This window comes from Oncorhynchus tshawytscha, linkage group LG26 (assembly GCF_018296145.1).
Source record: "Oncorhynchus tshawytscha isolate Ot180627B linkage group LG26, Otsh_v2.0, whole genome shotgun sequence".
In the NCBI taxonomy this organism is placed as follows: Eukaryota; Metazoa; Chordata; class Actinopteri; order Salmoniformes; family Salmonidae; genus Oncorhynchus; species Oncorhynchus tshawytscha.
The window spans coordinates 33482640-33503468 of NC_056454.1; the positions used below are offsets into that span (position 1 = coordinate 33482640).

The 20829-nt window shown below is 41.5% G+C and overlaps 1 protein-coding gene across 1 annotated transcript in view; it reads left to right on the forward strand.

Moving 5' to 3' along the window:
* Window positions 1-2706: 2706 nt before the first annotated feature.
* The window catches only part of ttn.1 (titin, tandem duplicate 1), a 176751-nt gene continuing 158628 nt past the window's right edge, over window positions 2707-20829 (forward strand). The window contains exons 1-26 of the mRNA XM_042306496.1: window positions 2707-2921; window positions 5548-5651; window positions 5895-6098; window positions 6190-6477; window positions 6815-6912; window positions 7182-7408; window positions 7655-7937; window positions 11111-11353; window positions 11471-11575; window positions 12034-12303; window positions 12614-12679; window positions 12811-13069; window positions 13163-13232; window positions 13381-13587; window positions 13672-13814; window positions 13917-14107; window positions 15558-15785; window positions 15883-16124; window positions 16229-16449; window positions 16539-16703; window positions 16860-17028; window positions 17296-18995; window positions 19286-19567; window positions 19772-20038; window positions 20173-20445; window positions 20540-20803. Coding sequence (XP_042162430.1) covers window positions 5561-5651; window positions 5895-6098; window positions 6190-6477; window positions 6815-6912; window positions 7182-7408; window positions 7655-7937; window positions 11111-11353; window positions 11471-11575; window positions 12034-12303; window positions 12614-12679; window positions 12811-13069; window positions 13163-13232; window positions 13381-13587; window positions 13672-13814; window positions 13917-14107; window positions 15558-15785; window positions 15883-16124; window positions 16229-16449; window positions 16539-16703; window positions 16860-17028; window positions 17296-18995; window positions 19286-19567; window positions 19772-20038; window positions 20173-20445; window positions 20540-20803 — 6556 coding nt within the window. The 5' untranslated portion in view covers window positions 2707-2921; window positions 5548-5560. The remainder of the gene's footprint in view (window positions 2922-5547; window positions 5652-5894; window positions 6099-6189; window positions 6478-6814; window positions 6913-7181; window positions 7409-7654; window positions 7938-11110; window positions 11354-11470; window positions 11576-12033; window positions 12304-12613; window positions 12680-12810; window positions 13070-13162; window positions 13233-13380; window positions 13588-13671; window positions 13815-13916; window positions 14108-15557; window positions 15786-15882; window positions 16125-16228; window positions 16450-16538; window positions 16704-16859; window positions 17029-17295; window positions 18996-19285; window positions 19568-19771; window positions 20039-20172; window positions 20446-20539; window positions 20804-20829) is intronic.

Here is a 20829-nt window from a genome sequence, read left to right on the forward strand (position 1 = left end):
CAGAAAAAAAGCCATTGCTTAAAGAAGAAAATAAGCAAACACATTTGGTGTTCGCCAAAAGGCATGTGGGAGACTCCCCAAACATATGGAAGAAGGTACTCTGGTCAGATGAGTCTAAAATGGAGCTTTTTGGCCAATGAACACCTCTCATCAGCCCGAGAACACCATCCAGGGACTGGGAAATTGGTCAGAATTGAAGGAATGATGGATGGCACTAAATACAGGGAAATTCTTGAGGGAAACCTGTTTCAGTCTTCCAGAGATTCGAGACTGGAATGGAGGTTCACCTTCTAGCAGGACAACAACCCTAAGCATACTGCTAAAACAACACTAGAGTGGTTTAAGGGGAAACATTTAAATGTCTTGGAATGAGCTAGTCAAAGCTCAGACCTCAATCCAGTTGAGAATCTGTGGTATGACTTAAAGATTGCTGTACACCAGCGGAACCCATCCAACTTGAAGGAACTGGAGCAGTTTTGCCATGAAGAATGGGCAAAAATACCAGTGGTTAGATGTGCCAAGCTTATAGAAACATACCCAAAGAGACATGCAGCTGTAATTGCTGCAAAAGGTGGCTCTGCAAATTATTGACTTTGTGGGGGTGAATAGTTATGTACGCTCAAGTTTTCTGTGTTTTTTGTTGTCTTATTTCTTGTTTGTTTCACAATAAAAAATATTTTGCATCTTCAAAGTGGTAGGTATGTTGTGTAAATCAAATGATACAAACACCTCAAAAATCTATTTTAATTCCAGGTTGTAAGGCAACAATATAGGAAAAATGCCAAGGGGGGTGAATACTTACGCAAGTCACTGTATCTATGCAAATCAGCTACTGAATATCCCTAATATCTAGGACCCAAATATAATGCTGTATAATTATTATAACAGAGTTGGTTGTGTTGCCAATTTAGTGCAACTTTGTCACTAGGTCTAGGGGTTAGTCAGACCACCCTAGTGACTTTTTCTATGAAAGTGACAAATTCAGCGACAAATTCAGCTACTGTACTTTTTACAATTGCCCCTGGGTTTTCCCTTAGAGTTTTGATAGGCCTAAATATAGAATTTATTTTCAGTCAGCCGAGATGAGAGTGAAAGAGAGCAGCTGCCTGACTAGGACCAGACCAGACTGTAAGAGCAGCCAACAGTGCTCTGTGCTTCTGAGTGAAAACATGAGGGGAGGGGGAAAAAGGTCACTGATCACAAGCAATGGCAATTTAATTTTGTGACATCATGAATACAGTATACAACATACAGTATCAAATATTGTAAACCATATCCCAAAATAAACTAATTATAAACATAACAAAGCATTAGGCTATACAACCTTTTCAGGTGTTTCCCAACATCCGCAAAATGGCGACGTCCTAATTGCAAAAAGTACCAAATCATTTTGTTATTCTTTTAAAAGTGTAGCCAAGGTGGGACATTGAACATAAGTTGTGGTTACTGAAGATACCATGGCATCTTACAGCAAGTGTAGGGCTGTTAATCCTGTTCTGAACAAATACTCAACCTGGCCATACCATCATGGCAAGCTTATTGTTCCAAGCTTCAAAAGCTCATTCACCCCTCACTTCTCCATTAGCACACAGATTATTGAATGTTCTCTATCAATTTGCTAGTCAAATAAACAATAAAAACGTTTTCAAGTACATAGTTGGGTTTAACACCAAGTTAATTCAGGAATTATCCATTTTTTTCCAATAGGATGCTTTCAATTTACAGTATATTGTGAATGATCCCATAAATTAGTCATTTTACAGTCATTTCTCAATATACAAACGTTTCTAAAAGAAATAGGATGTCCAGATGTATACGTGATATAATATACAGCCCCCTGCACCACTCTGATTCAGAGGGGTTGGGTTAAATGTGGAAGACACATTTCAGTTGAATGCATTCAGTTATACAACTGACTAGGTATCCCCCTTTCCTTTCCTTGTTGGTTACAATCCTTTTAGTTGTTACATTTTCAATAAATTATTTTGACAAAAATATTTCAGAGCTAGATATGAACATGATTGGCATACTAAACCTTACTGGTCAAGGCATTTAACGTTTCCCAGAGGAAGGATGTTGAACATCTTCAAGCAATGTTGTTACCAAAGCAGGTTACAAAACCTAGAGTTATCTAACACTCAAGTCTTACTAACTAACTTGGCACTAATTATCAACTCATATAACCTGCACTAAGTCTACTGTACATGTTGGTACAGTACACCAACATATTGGCAACAGTTTATATTTGAATTAGTTTAAATCTATGGGATGTAACTAGCATGGTGACTAATAGTGTAAATATTGCATTTGTTTCTCTTGTAAAGGGGTTCGTCTTTAGTTTGAGTGACAGGGACAGCCACTCTCTCCTTTTGGTCACCAGCTATTTCATGAGTCAGAGTTACTTATTTTTTGTACATTAATTATAATATTAGTTTCTGAAGTGTTAAGTTGATTTAAGTTAACTCCATATTAATTATTACCTTTTATGAAAGAGTAAATATTAGTACCCAAACAAAGAGCAATGAAACGCTGATCTCCCACCAGTGTGGAGTGAGTGACAGGTGTGAGCTTGCATAAATGGCTCCTTTTCCCATAATGCCTCTGACAGGGTGGCCAATGGGGAGTGGCAGTGAAGTGATGATGCTGTTTTGTCCCCAAGTATATAAAGTTAAACAACCATATTGGTACTTCTGAGCAGTTGGAGCATTCCCAGCCTTGCCTCAGGTGTAGGGATTTGCAAGGAGAAAAACAGAACTACACAGCTAAGAAACTGTGTGGTTTTGTTTTTGGGTGGTTATTTTGGAGGCTCAACCGTTCTCACCTTGGATTTTCTGGAAACATTTCTGGATAAAGAGATAGCTGCTGAGGCTATAGCCATCTGGGCACTGTCCCATCTGTTCAAGGCACCCTTGTGGATACAAGTAAGTCATTTTTACTTGGTAATCAATGATGCAACATTTCTTATTTCCTTAATCGTTGTTTACATTGTTTGTTGCTAAACAATAGTTTTAGCAAGAATGGTTCCACAGCATGAACATTGTTATATTTGATTGTAAATATTTATAATACTTTGTCACTTACTGTTAATTGAATATCTTTACATTAAAAACGCTGTTGCTGATAACTGCTGTTTTGGATCCCTCAAGGTTACTTTATGGTGCATTTGGATTGGTGCTATGATTCAGAAAGCCAAGAATAGCCCCTGATAGCATTAGAGTGGTGTCCCAGCTGCGGAGCAATGTCTTTTTAAGGGAATCAGCAGCAGGGCTATCAGTTGCACCTCCAGTTATGTGCCACATGGTGACTGTCAATCAAGCAAGCGGGGGACAGATTATTTTTGGAGACTGCCATATCTGTCGCTCAGATTCCAATCTTGAAATATCTGAAGTTAATTCAGTTTTGTACAGGTTTTTATTGAATGCTAACGTCTGATGACATTTGACATGATGGTCCAAGTTTTTTGATGTATTGGAAAAACATGTATTTATGGTGGTCATAAACCCCCTAAAACAGGGGATTTGACCAGGCCCTCCTATAGGAATTCATAGGAGTCAAATAGTTTTGCATTATCACTTGGATTCTCCTACGTTTAAATCCATGACATTATGATACTCTCAAAGCAATTCTTATAGCCTATTGTGTAAATGTAAAATAAGGAAGATATTTGTTTTTGGATAATGTTTTGATATAGGTGAAGTTCCTCCCCAGTGACAGAGTTGATTGAGATTTTGACTGACAGGGACAGTCTGGTAGTGTCACTTCAGTTATAGCAAGGCCATGGTATCGAAGTGAGTTTACAGAAGGGCTGCCTGTGATAGAAGAAATACATTGCCCTCAATTTGATGTTTAAAGAGATGTTCTGTTGGAGTTTTTAATTCATTTTGTTGATGTAGTATATGGATGCAATGTCATGATCAGAAATGTCTCAGATTAATGTGGACAGGGACATTTGTGTGCACCTGGCCTTTGTCATTTGCTTGACATAAAACATTCATTTTTCTCCAGTATGTTTTAATCCCAGGCTGACATTCAATTGGGATAATTTATTAGTATATTGATGTTGACATTTCACTGTTGCATGGAAGTAGGCCTACACAGGTGTCTCAGAGACGGTTTCTAAAGAGGAATATTACATTTCCATATTGGATATCTGACTGCTTCTGAATAAGAGCTGATGGAGAAAGTTGTTGAGCCAGGGCAGATTTTAACTTGAGTAACTTATAAAACATACAGACTGAATTTACTAAACGTTTTGTGAATTGTGACTATGGTGAAGTAAATTGGTTTAAATGTTATAAAATGTAGCCTATGTTCTCTGTGCTATTGTAAAATAACATGGTTACATCCTAATTTATTGTCAAACAACATAGGCCTACATAGGGAGGTTTAGGTCACTAGATTCCTGACAAATAATAGTATTTTGTTATTATAATGAAAAAAATGAATGTGACAACTGAACTTTGGTCTAATTGGTTAAGTTGGATATTGATATCTTGTAAATTGTATAATGTAGGCAGAAACTTGGTACTTGTAATGTAAGCCCAGGCCTGATTCTTCTAGAATGTAGGACTGGTGCCTGTGAATGTCATGAAATAAGCCTAGCTATTTACGTCCAATCTTGCTCATATGGTTACATGCATGGTAATGCATTTCTGAATCTGCCCATTGCAATTCTGAACTTTTTATGATCTATTTGAAACATTCTAGTGAAATATAAGACTTCATGGATTGCAGACTTGTGTTAGTGAGAGCTCTATAATATAGGTTAACTTCCAATTGTTTGGTATGTTAATTTAATAATTAACGCAAAAAGTAGGCATACATTTCTCTAGGCCATTTCTGTTGTGTAATTACATAGATTTTTACGTTTAGAGTGGCACTGTAAATTGCCTGTAGGCCTAAGCATTGTAGGCCACATGGTAACTGCCATTGAGTTCTGCTGATTGTCAGCCTCCAGTTGTTATTGTCTTGTCTTTGGGCTGACACTACTGTGTCCCAGGGTTTGGCCAGGGTTTGGCCAGGGTTTGGCCAGGGTTTGGCCAGGGTTTGACCAGGGTTTGGCCAGGGTTTGGCCAGGGTTTGGCCAGGTTTTGGCCCTAACATGCAGACCCCATGGAGCCTCTGATTTCCGGAACTGACAGACAGACAAGCTGCTTTGGGCCAGCTGGAGGGAGCATTTCTGACGAGTCCCTCAGCCTCATTTCTCTGCTGCTAAAAATATCCTGTTGCGCTGCTCTCAGATTGTTTTGGACCCTTCATATACTGTATTAAGTAAAACCATATCACTCAGCTAGATATCAAATGGGTATTGTTGTGAGGCCAAAGTATAGACTGCAGATGAAAATGTGCTGTTTAGCTAAATCGGGCACGAATACACCTCAGTATTGTCTAAATTGTTGATTTTTGTGTCGGCCTAATAATATAAATATATAATATGTTCCTGTTAAATAGCCTAAATTATATAAATAAACATGTAGTCCTATTGGATGTAGGCTATTTTGAATTAGTAGTTTAACTCTGTGATTTCATGTTGTGTCTTTCTTCCAGGGTGCCGTCCACAATGTCAACACAGGCGCCAACATTTACACAGCCGCTGCAGAGCGTTGTGGCACTAGAGGGTAGTGCCGCAACGTTCGAGGCGCAAGTTAGTGGTAAGACATCTTTTTTTTGTTCTAGTCACAAAGTTGTCTGCAATTCTATTCACATCACACATGTTGACCTATCCACCGACCTTGTTTTTAGAACTTTAGCTACCAATTGATAATCTGAGTCAATTGTTAATTGATTCAAGCAAGCAACATGAATCTTAACACATGTCAGATATTGTAGATGAATACATATTAACATTTGTCAACAGTATCATTAATAAAACAAATGACCAACTTTACCTCCAGGTAATCCAGTTCCTGAGGTGAGCTGGTTCCGTGATGGCCAGGTTCTTTCCGCTGCCGCTCTGCCCGGCGCACAGATCTCGTTCAGCGATGGCCGCGCTGTTCTGATGATCCCTGCTGTGACAGCCGTGCACAGTGGAAGATTTTCTGTGAGAGCCACCAATGGTGCTGGACAAGCCACTAGCACCGCTGAACTTCTTGTTACAGGTGACACCTTGTATTTATTTGACCTGAGACCTGTTTTAATTGGTGGTTCAGTTATTGTGTGACTCTAACTAACACAAACGTTCTCTTACAGTGGAGACCGCACCACCCAACTTTATTCAGAGACTTCAGAGTATGACCGTGAGACAAGGAAGCCAAGTGAGACTGGATGTTCGTGTTGCAGGAATCCCTACACCTGTGGTAAAGTTCTACAGAGAGGGAGCTGAGATACAGAGCTCTGCTGACTTTCAGATTGTTCAAGAAGGAGACCTTTACAGTTTGTTCATTGCCGAAGCCTTCCCAGAGGATTCTGGAACTTACTCTGTAAATGCTTCAAACAGCAGTGGACGGGCTACCTCCACTGCTGAACTACTGGTTCAAGGTAAGACTGCATTATTCCTTTTCCTTGAATCATGAATGATGGGAAACAGGAATCATGTGGGTAGATGAGCAGAGAATGAGCCAAAGCTTACTCATATTGGTATTTATGGTTAGAACTAAAATACATTCGTAAAAAAACATTTAAGAAAACATGTAAAATAATGTAATTTATTATTTCTGTATTTTGAATTCATGCTGTATCAATAGATTAAATGCTCATATAATCTATTTGCAGGCGGACTTCATCATATATATATATTATATATATACAGTTATATATACATATAGATGTCAAGTATTTATGTTAATTCTACATATAATTATTTTCCAATGTCCAGGTGAAGAGGTAGCAGTCCCTGCTAAGAAGACAAAGACTATTATGTCAACATCTTCTCAGATGACGTCTTCTCAGTCCCGCCAGACCAGAGAGACCAGAGTAAGATTCTACTGTCGTCTTAGTCCAAAGTCATATATAAGCTTAAATTAAAATTGAACTCAGTGAGAAAAACTACATTCTCCATTGAAAAGACATAATTTCAATCAGTTTCGCCATTGAAAAGACATCATTTCAATCATTTTCGCCATTGAAATTGCATCTTTTCAACCAGTGTTGCTCACTGGGAAGTATACCTTTAACAATAGAAAATGCTATAAAAGATATGAAACCTTGCTTACTCCAACTAATGTTCTTCTCTTTCATTTCAGAGAGTGGAGTCACATTTCCAGTCCAGCTCTATGATGGAAATGCGCGTTGAAGGTGGTGTAGTGACCCAGACATTGGCACACAAGACCCCACCACGTGTGCCTCCAAAGCCAACCTCAACCTCCAAGTCCCCAACACCACCATCTCTTGCAGCCAGGGTTGCAGGCGGACGTCATCAGTCACCATCACCTGTGAGACATGTCAAGGCGCCCACTCCGGCCCCTGTCAGGTAAGACATTTGATCTACATCCTATTGGAAAACACAGGGCTGGTTTCCTGGACTCAGATTAAGTCTACTACTGATCTACAAAAAGCATGCTCAATGGGGATTCTCCGTTCAAAGATCTTTGTAGTCCTGGACTAGGCTTAGTCTAGGTCTGGGAAACCGACTCACATTACTATTGTAGTAGACTTCAAACTCTTACATTTGTGTCTATTCTGAAATAACTTCTGTGTGCCTGTTTTCCATTTTCAGGTCTGCCTCTCCCACATCTGCCTCAAGACTGTCTGTGTCACCAATCAGACCAGTCAAATCCCCACTGACCACACGCAAACAAGTATCCCATAGTCCAGATGTGCCTCCACCATGGAAGCAGGGAGAGGGATTTGTGGCGGAGTCCAGCTACAGCATGACCACTGCCTCTAGTGCCAGTCATGTCCAGTCTTCTGCCACCCATGCTCACATGGAGCAGCACTGGGAGGGCTCTTATGGATTGAAAACGACTGGTGCCGCTGTATCTGGTGTCGCTGTGAGAGAGGTAAGGAGATCACCATCTGGGCCGCTCCACTCTGTGGGAGTGGATCCATCTAGTGGTCTACTGCAGGGTTTCCAAACTCCCTCCTGCCCCTCCAGCTTGATGATTAGTTGATTATTTGAATCAAATTATTTGTGTCGTGCTAGGGCTAGGGCAAGAAACAAAATGTGCACGGGGGAGAAAAGAGCCTCAATAGATGTGAATATGGCAAGTTGAATGGTTACACACAACAGAATGTTTCAATGAGCAAGTAACTACACGGATATGTTGACTTTTTGTCATCAGTGTGATGTTTTCCTTGTTCAATGTTATTACCGTGATCCATAACAGGAGGTTTCAATAGGAGCAAATTACTACACAGATATTACTGATAGTCATACATGTGATACGTTTTCCTTGTTCAATTTTCTCATATGATGTTCATGCATTTGATTGCTTCCTAATCACACTAACAAATGGAAGCACCAGCATCATGATACGGATGATAAAGTGATTGCTGTAGTTGCCGTGGTAGCAGCGGTGGACCAGGCACGTAGCTGCAACTCCCAGTCTGTAGATGGATCCTGCACACAGAAACACTCTGCTGCTGTGTTTATTGCACCAATACAGGAGCAGGTAGTTTAGAAATAAAACCCTCTCCCCTCCATATCCACCAGAGGAGGCTGGTGGAAGGAGCTACAGCAGTACAGACTCGTTGTAATGCTGGAGTGGAACAGTCAAACATGTGGTTTCCATGTGGTTTCCATATGATTAATGTGTTTGATACCATTCCATCCATTCCATTCCAGCCATTACAATAAGCCTGTCCTCGTAAAGCTCCAGCCTCCTCTGATATCCACCTAGTCAAGGTTTCCCCTTCATATTTTGAGTGTCCCTACTGACTTTCCCCATCAATCTCATACTGCATTAAAAAAATTGCAACTCTTTGCAATTTTCTACCTTCTGTCCTTGCACAACTCCTTGTCCATATCCATCCCAGATATGCACATTTCCCCCACGTAATATGAATGCTGATGAGGAAACAAACCGTTTCAACCTTTCGTTGCTGTTTGGCAACATTTAGCTTACACCAGACATCGTGAAAATAACAACAGCAACCAAGGCAATAGTGGTGGCAGCAGTTGTCAAAATGGCTAGAGAAGCAGAGGGAGAAACTGTCAGCACTGAGATCCATCATGGAGATAATATGGGAAGCTTCACTGCTTCAAGTGTGAGGGTGACTACTGAGGAGTAGGTAGCTGAGGTGTGATGGTGACTACTGAGGAGCAGGTAGCTGAGGTGTGATGATGACTACTGAGGAGCAGGTAGCTGAGGTGTGATGGTGACTACTGAGGAGCAGGTAGCTGAGGTGTGATGATGACTACTGAGGAGCAGGTAGCTGAGGTGTGATGGTGACTACTGAGGAGCAGGTAGCTGAGGTGTGATGATGACTACTGAGGAGCAGGTAGCTGAGGTGTGATGATGACTACTGAGGAGCAGGTAGCTGAGGTGTGATGATGACTACTGAGGAGCAGGTAGCTGAGGTGTGATGGTGACTACTGAGGAGCAGGTAGCTGAGGTGTGATGATGACTACTGAGGAGCAGGTAGCTGAGGTGTGATGATGACTACTGAGGAGCAGGTAGCTGAGCTGTGATGGTGACTACTGAGGAGCACGTAGCTGAGGTGTGATGATGACTACTGAGGAGCAGGTAGCTGAGGTGTGATGATGACTACTGAGGAGCAGGTAGCTGAGGTGTGATGATGACTACTGAGGAGCAGGTAGCTGAGGTGTGATGATGACTACTGAGGAGCAGGTAGCTGAGGTGTGATGATGACTACTGAGGAGCAGGTAGCTGAGGTGTGATGATGACTACTGAGGAGCAGGTAGCTGAGGTGTGATGGTGACTACTGAGGAGCAGGTAGCTGAGGTGTGATGATGACTACTGAGGAGCAGGTAGCTGAGGTGTGATGATGACTACTGAGGAGCAGGTAGCTGAGGTGTGATGATGACTACTGAGGAGCAGGTAGCTGAGGTGTGATGATGACTACTGAGGAGCAGGTAGCTGAGGTGTGATGGTGACTACTGAGGAGCAGGTCGCTGAGGTGTGATGATGACTACTGAGGAGCAGGTAGCTGAGGTGTGATGATGACTACTGAGGAGCAGGTAGCTGAGGTGTGATGATGACTACTGATTAGCAGGTAGCTGAGGTGTGATGGTGACTACTGAGGAGCAGGTAGCTGAGGTGTGATGATGACTACTGAGGAGCAGGTAGATGAGGTGTGATGGTGACTACTGAGGAGCAGGTAGCTGAGGTGTGATGATGACTACTGAGGAGCAGGTAGATGAGGTGTGATGGTGACTACTGAGGAGCAGGTAGATGAGGTGTGATGGTGACTACTGAGGAGCAGGTAGATGAGGTGTGATGATGACTACTGAGGAGCAGGTAGATGAGGTGTGATGGTGACTACTGAGGAGCAGGTAGCTGAGGTGTGATGGTGACTACTGAGGAGCAGGTAGCTGAGGTGTGATGGTGACTACTGAGGAGCAGGTAGCTGAGGTGTGATGGTGACTACTGATTAGCAGGTAGCTGAGGTGTGATGGTGACTACTGAGGAGCAGGTAGCTGAGGTGTGATGATGACTACTGAGGAGCAGGTAGATGAGGTGTGATGGTGACTACTGAGGAGCAGGTAGCTGAGGTGTGATGATGACACACCAGTGATCACTCCCCATTTCCGCCTTTGTTTTTATTCATTACACAAAATGATCAACAACTTACATCTCTACATCAAACATGTCTAACAAAACAAAACACAGGTATAAACAAGAAAATACTAAATACATACAAAATATATATATATATATATATATATATATATATATATATATATATATAATAACATAAATAGAAATATTTCTTCCATTTTACTCTCTCACTTTCCCCATTTCTTTTGTCACATCCCTTTCTCTTTATAGTCATTATGTGACTAAGCCACTTCATAATATTGCTGTGAATGCACGGTATGATGCCATGCTATGTTCAATTACACAAAATGTTCTTTGTAGATGTTTTGTTACATTCATTTGTATGTTATGTTTTGTTATGTTATGTCAACTTTTTGTTGTTACTACTGCCATGGATGATGTGTATGATCTATGTGCTGTATGTGTTACATTCACTGCTTGTTGTCTCAAAGGTTGAGGGTGGGAAAAAAGCGGAGGCAAAGGCTACAGTTGTTGCTGCTGTTGACCTAGCACGTGTTCGGAAGCCAATGCATGGAGAGAGGGGTCATGCTGAAGAGGAAACCATAGATTCTGATATAAAACAGCAGTCGATGCTGTCTACTACTGAGCAACAATTCTCAACGAGGACTGAGGCTGGGCAAATGCAAACAACAATTCAAACACTTGCTCCTGAACAGAGTATTCATGTCTCCCAGGTTAGATGTGACTTTTAAGTAGACAATAGAAGAAGAAAGAAAAACCTTTAAACATTAGTCATTTGTTATATTTTTGGGGTTGTAATCACTCAATCTGAACTCCATTGGTTATTTTAGATGCAAAGAACTACCACTCAAGTGGATACTGGCCTTGCACCATCCCCAATTCCACATTTCACAGTTTCAAAAGTTATGGTTCCTAAACCTGACCATAGCTATGAGGTAAGCATAGGTCAAATCAGGCAAGCAGTGCAACATAACAGAAACAACAAAATAAATCAATAATTGTCTATCTTATATAGGGGTAGATATTTATACATATGTAAACGTGGTTCCTGCTTGCCTGAGATGCAACTTTCTATCTTTGTAGCAATCATTCAGATGAGAACTTAATACAAAATGTAATCTAAACAATAATGATTTGATATATTTGATTTTGGTCTTAATCACTCCCGTCCTATTACCATTAATCAATAATTATACTAATAATGTAATATTCATTTGAATAATCCTCTAACATACTGTAGTTTTATACTTTATTTACAACCCCTCCATTCATATAGGCTTTAATCAAACTAACTTAGATTCCCCATCTTGTGGCTAAACAAAACAAACCCAAGACGTTCATAATGCTTTGTTCTGATTCGTGATGATAATGGTATTCTCCTTGGGTTGATCAGGTTTCAATAGCAGGTTCTGCTATTGCCACACTGCAGAAAGAGTTATCCTCTACCTCTTCACATGCTGCTCAAAAGATCATCAAGCCAGTGAAGCCTCCATCTCATAAGATTGTGGTGGCGACAAGAGTGACGCCAGAGCCGACCCCGCCTCCGTTTAAAGATATCGCAGACAGATATCAGACACATTTCGACACTCAGTCACAGCAGAAACAGATAGGCACTTCGTTTTCAGGGGGCATGGAGCAAATTTATGAGGACTGGGAACAACAGGTTTGTAACCCAGGTGTTTTTCAGATACTAGTCCCCATGTGTTAGAACCTCTCCTCTCCAGTGTCTTAACAGTTCTCCTTAGTTGCTACTAATCTTAACATCAGCCTTGTATACCTCCCCTCCTACGACACCCTCTAACTAAACCAGTCCATTTGTCTTTTGTCGTCCAAGTACATTTTTGTCCACTGCAAAAAAATGTGCACACACACACACACACACACACACACACACACACACACACACACACACACACACACACACACGGTGCTAGAAATAGTATGACATTAACAGAGATGTGTCTATTCCCTAGGTTGTTGAAACAGCAGTTGTTCCATCACCAATGGAGGAGCCAACTGTGCCACCTACTCTTGTGGCTGTAAGTATTTTAATATTTTTCATTCCTCATTCTTAAAAAAAAATATATATATATGTTATTATTATTATTATTATTATATTACTTTTACCTATAGATTAGCATTTTACTGAACATGTGTGTGTTGTTTTCAGGGCTTGAACAACGTGACTGTGACTGAGGGTGAATCTGTGACTCTGGAATGTCAGATCACTGGTCACCCTGCCCCTGGCATCATGTGGTTCAGAGAGGACTACAGAATTGAGAGCTCCATTGACTTCCAGATCACTTATGAGAGTAAATGTGCCCGTCTGGTCATCCGCGAGGCCTTCGCAGAAGACAGCGGTCGCTTCACTTGCACTGCTACTAGCGAGGCTGGAACCATCAGTACATCCTGCTACCTGCTTGTCAAAGGTAAAGAGCATAAAGACAATGTTATGTATGTCTACCTATACCTTATTGGAATGATTAAACCTGACTTTGATTAAACCTGACTTTATATTGCAGTGTCAGAGGAGATTGAGAGCAGAGAGGACACTACTGTGTCTGAATATGTTGAAACCTCTGCAGAGCATCAGTGAGTAGAAAACAGCATGAACTATTAACAAATGTGTTATTTCCGAGTTTGCATTGAAAGCATACAAATGGATAGTTTCTCGCTTAAGAATGTAGACAATTTCTTGCTCAAGATATTAGATAGTTAAATCATTAAACCTTCCTTTTAGAATTAGCATTGGAGCCAAGGAGGAGACCATGTCGGAGGTGAGCGCTGTTGCAGAGACTGTGGAAGCAGCTCCCTTCTTTGTCAAGAAGCCAACTGTGCAGAAGTTGGTGGAGGGCGGAAGAGTTGTCTTTGAGTGCCAGATCGGAGGCAGCCACAAGCCCAACATTATTTGGAAGAAGACTGGAGTGCCCCTTACTACTGGATACAGGTAACACATTCCTAGTCAATCACAATATTGAATTTAGATTTTTTTATTGTGCTTTCTACGTTACATTATATTTCCATCCATTAGATATAAAGTGCACTACAATAAGGAGAGTGGAGTCTGTAAATTGGAGATCTCCATGACGTTTGCTGATGATGCTGGAGAGTACTCCATCTTTGTCAAGAACCCTCTTGGAGAAGAGTCTGCCTCAGCCAGTCTGCTTGAGGAAGGTCAGTCGGTTGAATCTTTATTCGAAAATGTTTGCGGGGTTGAGTTATAGCCTTACACTGAATTGGTATTTCCTATTAAAGTTGGTATATCCCTTATTACAGAGGAATATGAAGAATACATGAAGAAACATGAAGTGACCTATAAGACTGAAGTGACTACAATGGTGCAGGAGTCTAGAGTGGCAGAAGTACCAACTGTTGCTGTTAGTGGCTATGAGACAGAACAGAGGATGTACATGCAAAACAGAATGGCTCAGCAGGCCCAAGCGACACGCACCTTCATCTCCGAGCAGGTATAGTGATCAGCTGAGGCACCTCACACTAAACACTACATCAACTTCACACTAAACACTACATCAACTTCACACTAAACACTACATCAACTTCACACTAAACACTACATCAACTTCACACTAAACACTACATCAACCTCACACTAAACCCTACATTAACTTCACACTAAACACTACATCAACCTCACACTAAACACTACATCAACCTCACACTAAACACTACATCAACCTCACACTAAACACCACATCAACCTCACACTAAACACTACATCAACCTCACACTAAACACTACATCAACCTCACACTAAACACTACATCAACCTCACACTAAACACTACACCAACCTCACACTAAACACTACATCAACCTCACACTAAACACTACATCAACCTCACACTAGACCCTACATCAAACTCACATTAAACACTACATCAACCTCACACTAAACACCACATCAACCTCACACTAAACACTACATCAACCTCACACTAAACACTACATCAACCTCACACTAAACACTACATCAACCTCACACTAAACACTACATCAACCTCACATTAAACACTACATCAACCTCACATTAAACACCACATCAACCTCACATTAAACACTACATCAACCTCACACTAAACACCACATCAACCTCACACTAAACATTACATCAACCTCGCACTAAACAATACATCAACATCACACTAAACCCTACATCAACTTCACACTAAACACTAAATCAACTTCACACTAAACACCACATCAACCTCACACTAAACACTACATCAACTTCGCACTAAACACTACATCAACCTCACACTAAACACTACATCAACTTCGCACTAAACACTACATCAACCTCACATTAAACACTACATCAAACTCACATTAAACACTACATCAACCTCACACTAAACACTACATCAACCTCACACTAAACACCACATCAACCTCAGACTAAACACATCAACCTCACACTAAACACTACATCAACCTCACACTAAACACTACATCAACTTCGCACTAAACACTACATCAACCTCACATTAAACACCACATCAACCTCACACTAAACACTACATCAACCTCACATTAAACACCACATCAACCTCACACTAAACACTACATCTACTTCGCACTAAACACTACATCAACCTCACATTAAACACTACATCAACCTCACACTAAACACCACATCAACCTCACACTAAACACTACATCAACCTCACATTAAACACCACATCAACCTCACACTAAACACTACATCAACCTCACACTAAACACTACATCAACCTCACACTAACCACTACATCAACCTCACACTAACCACTACATCAACCTCACACTAAACCCTACATCAGATGTTATTTGACATATTTTTGCTTTAGTGGTCTTTTGACACTACAATGGAAATCCAATAATTCACTCAATAGCTTTACTTAAAAAAAATTGTTTACAGGAACTCAAGATTACTGTCGTTGAGGAGAGGATTATCCATGAGATTGAGGTCCGCATCATGCAGATTACATACCAACAAATTGTGACTGAGGATCGGGAAGAGATGGTGACTTGTGCAGACCGTGAGGCTGTACAGTCAGCCTTTGCCACTCCAGTTAAAAACTACAGAATCATGGAAGGAATGGGGGTCACTTTCCACTGCAAAATGGCAGGAACTCCATTGCCAAAGGTAGTCAGAAAACATGTATTTTTATATTTTGTGTCCATTCTACTTCACCTAAATGTTGAGATGAAACATTTATCCATAATGTCTTGTCTCTCAAAAGATTGTATGGTACAAAGATGGCAAGCGTATCCATCATGGCGGCCGTTACCAGATGGAGAGTCTTCAGGATGGTAGAGCCAGCCTGCGTCTTCCTGTGGTGCTGCCAGAGGATGAAGGTGTTTACACAGCATTAGCCAGCAACATGAAGGGCAACTCTGTAAGCTCTGGGAAACTGTACGTGGTGCCCACTGCAGGAGCAGAAGCTCCACAGATGCCTGAGTCACCGGCAATGCAGAGAATGAGGTGAGATGTTATGCTATGAATTCCACATGTAAGTGATGTAGCTGCTTAATAGACTAATCATAAAGCCATCATAAGAACTTTTAATTTCTGTGTTCATTTCTCAGGTCCACATCCCCACGCTCTACAAGCCGCTCTCCCGGTCGTTCTCCCGGACGCTCTCCTGCTCGCAGACTTGATGACACTGATGAGAGTCAGCTGGAGAGACTATACAAGCCTGTGTTTGTCTTGAAGCCACAGTCATTCAAGTGTGCTGAAGGGCAGACTGCCAGATTTGACCTGAAAGTAGTTGGTAGACCCATGCCTGACACTTTCTGGTTCCACAATGGTAAGTGATGTGAAAACATGATATATCGTCTAGGATATGTTTTATTAAAAAACTATTAAAACTATTATTCCTTTCTTTGTTATTTTCAGGACAACAAGTTGTCAATGATTACACCCACAAGATAGTGGTGAAGGAAGATGGAACTACGTCACTGATTGTGGTTCCAGCCATGCCCCATGACTCTGGAGAGTGGACCGTGGTCGCTCAGAACAGAGCTGGAAGGACCTCTGTCTCCATGACACTTACAGTTGATGGTAAGGCTCCATTTGAAATATGTGACTGACTCAGGAAAAAGGGAAACATTTTGATTTGTGCTCCAGTGAATATTTTAGGACATGAATCTATTGTTTATTTGTTATTTATTTTTATTCCATTCATTTATATGTGCTTGATCTTTGTTACATTTACAGCCAAAGAAAACTTGATCAGACCCCAGTTTATTGAGAAGCTGAAGAACATTAGTGTTAAGCAAGGCACTCTGGTTGAGTTGGCTGTCAAAGCCATCGGAAACCCCCTGCCTGACATTGTTTGGCTGAAAAACAGTGACATCGTCTCCCCAATGAAGCACCCAAATATCAAGTGAGTGTCTTGTCCATATCATGAGTTAAAATACAGTTAGTATGTTGACCTCACATGTTGAATATTTTGAGTCTATTCAGATACATTACAGTAGCCTAGCAGTTAAGAGCATTGGGCCAGAAACCAAAAGGTCACTACTTCGAATCCCTGAGCCAACTAGGTTAAAAAGCAGTTGATTTGCCCTTGAGCAAGGCACTTAACCCTAGTTGCTCTGAATAAGATTGTCTGCTAAATGACTAAAATGTAATACAAATGTATATATTTCAGGATTGAAGGCACCAAAGGAGAGGCCAAATTCCAGATCCCCCAAACAGTAGGCACTGATAGTGCTTGGTACACAGCCACAGCCATTAACAAAGCTGGAAGAGATACCACTCGCTGCAGGGTCAACATTGAGGTGGAAACTGCTGAACCTGCACCAGAGAGGAGACTCATTATTCCCAAGGGAACATACAAGGCCAAGGAAATTGCAGCTCCAGAGTTGGAATCCCTGCATCTACGTTATGGCCAAGAGCAGTGGGAGGAGGCTGACCTATATGACAAGGACAAGCAGCAGAAACCACAGTTCAAGAAGAAGCTGACTTCCGTCAGGCTGAAGCATTCTGGTGCTGTCCACTTTGAATGCAGACTGACCCCTATTGGTGATCCCACTATGGTTGTTGAGTGGTTACTTGATGGCAAACCCCTTGCAGCTGCTAACAGATTGCGCATGGTTAATGAATTTGGCTACTGTAGTCTTGACTTTGAAGTTGCCTATGCCAGAGACAGTGGTGTCATCACCTGCAGAGCCACTAACACGTTTGGTGCCGATCAGACCTCGGCTACACTGATTGTAAAGGAGGAGAAGAGCATGGTGGAGGAAACTCAGTTACCTGAGGGCAGGAGGGGACTACACAGAATTGATGAGATGGAGCGCATGGCTCACGAAGGAGGTCCTTCTGGAGTCACTGCAGATGAAGGGGCTGAGAAGACAAAGCCTGAAATTGTGCTTCTTCCTGAGAATGCAAATGTGCAGGAAGGTGAAATTGCAAGGTTCCGTTGCAGAGTAACTGGTTATCCTACACCTAAGGTCAACTGGTACCTCAATGGGCAGCTCATTCGAAAGAGCAAGAGAATGAGACTTCGCTATGATGGCATTTACTATCTTGAGATTATCGATATCAAGTCATACGATGCAGGAGATGTCAAAGTGTTAGCAGAGAACCCTGAGGGCACAGCTGAGCATCTGGTGAAGCTGGAGATCACACAGAAAGAGGACTTCAGATCTATTCTTCGTCGTGCACCAGAGCATAAGGCCCCAGAGCCTAGCACCATGGCTGAACATGGCAGAGTTTCCTTTGATGTGGTTAAGGTTGAAAAACCAACTGCCATCAAAGAGACCAAAGAGGTAGTGCAGCTAAAGAAGACCGAAAGAGTCATCCATTCAAAAGCCACAGAGGAGACAGACGAGCTGAAGGGCAAATTTAAGCGCAGGACAGAGGAAGGATATTATGAAGCCATCACTGCTGTGGAGCTCAAGTCTCGTAAGAAGGATGAGTCCTATGAGGACATGCTTAGGAAGAGGAAGGAAGAACTGCTTCACCATCAGAAAATGTTGTCTGAGGCTGAAAAGAAAAAAGAGGAGGAACGCAAGGTTCATGTTCCCTCAATTAAACCAGAGAGAGTAAAGCTCTCTCCCAGCATGGAAGCTCCAAAGATCATTGAACGCATTGCTAGTCAGACTGTGTCTCAGATGGAAGAAGTTCACTTCAGAGTCAGAGTTACTGGTAGACCAGACCCTGAGTGCCAGTGGTTCAAGAATGGAATTCTGCTGGAGAAAACAGATCGCATTTACTCGTTCTGGCCTGAAGACAATGTATGTGAATTAGTGATCAAGAAGGTCACAGCAGAAGACTCTGCTAGCATCATGGTCAAAGCCATGAACATTGCTGGAGAGACTTCAAGCCATGCATTCTTATTGGTGCAAGGTAAAGTAATAATTTCAGTAATTTTTCTACATTGTTCATAGCATTAGTAGCCTATTGTCTGAGGTTGTGACACAAGATGCACAGTAGTAATGTTTCAGGGCCGGTCCTCGTTAGTACCAGGTGCTGTAAGCAAAAAAATAAAATAAGCTGCCATTGATCATCATTCAGTGGAAATTATTAAATTATTGCAATCTGAAACCTAGATATCAAACCTTATTTAAATCTGTGTAATTGATATTCTGTATGAATCACGACATCCCTGATACATTATACCATCTTCATCCTTTTAGCAAAGACAGTCATCACCTTCACACAAGAGCTAGAAGAAACCAACGTGAAAGAGAAGGACACCATGGCGACCTTTGAGTGTGAGACCAATGAGCCTTTTGTTAAAGTCAAATGGCTGATGAACAATGCAGAGATCTTCTCTGGAGACAAATACAGGATGCACTCAGACAGAAAGGTTCATTTCCTTTCTGTACTGACCATCAACATGAAGGACGATGCAGAATACAGTTGTGCTGTTATTGAAGATGACCACATCAGGACCACTGCCAGACTCAATGTGGAAGGTTGGTTGTTTTTCTTACCACTGGTGTACAAGTAGAACTTTAATGACTGGGTTCTCAGATACAGATTAAGCCTAGTCCTAGACTAAAAAGCAGGTTCATTGGAGAAGAACTAAGTTTAATCTGTGGGAAACTTGTCCTTTTTCATCAGTAAATGTACTCTTTGTTTTCTGGAATAGATATACTAACAGTGCTCTCATTATACAGGTGCCCCACTGTCAATTGTAAAGAGGCTGGAGAACATTGAGGTGCCTGAGACCTACTCTGGGGAGTTTGAGTGTGAAGTGTCTCGAGAGGATGCCGAAGGTGTATGGCATTTTGAGAACAAGGAGCTCACTCCCAGCAGCAAGCATGCCATCTCCTCCCGCCGAGGACGCCACAGTTTATCTGTGAAAGATGTAAAGAAAGAAGACCAGGGAAAATATACATTCACCACGGGTGAATTCAAGACTAGTGCCTCCCTGAAAATGAAACGTGAGTGTTCTAAGGATGAGGATTTCTATCTAGATGAAAGACAAAAAAAATATGCTTGCAGATAGTTTTTTCATTACCTATTAACATGTGTAGTTGCATGAAATCAAGTCTTACTTCAATCTCTTCTCCTTTAGTGCGCCCTGTGACCCTGTTGCACCCCCTCTCTGATATGACAATCTGTGAGGGTGACATAAGCCAGTTTGAGGTGCGATTCTCTCAAGAAGATGTTGAGGGCACTTGGATGAAGAATGGTGTTGTCATTGAAGCTTCAGATCGCATCCACATTGTTATTGACAAGCTCATCCATAAACTTCTCATAGAGGATACAGGCAGGCTTGATGGTGGAATGTACTCCTTTGTAGTTCCTGCTCAGGACATTTCCACCACTGCAAAGCTGACTGTTCAAAGTAAGTGATTTGATTTCATACTGTCCATACTAATTTGGAGTATTTCTTTATTTACTAGGCCTTATCGTGTTGTCTTTTTCTGTGTGTATTACAGCGATTAGCATCTTGGCCCCACTCAAGGATATTACATCAGTTGAGGGCACCAAGGCTGTTATGGAGGCTAAAATCTCTGCTGCAGATATTAGCTCAATTAAGTGGTTCCACAATGACAAGCTTGTGATGCCCAGTGAGAGAATCCAGATTGTTCCAAAGGGATCCAAACAGCGTCTGGTGTTCAATAGGACCTTCGCCTCTGATGAAGGAACCTACAAGCTATGTGTTGGCAAAGCTGACTCTAGCTGTAAACTGATAGTCCAAAGTAAGCTTTTGCACAAGTGATTAAAT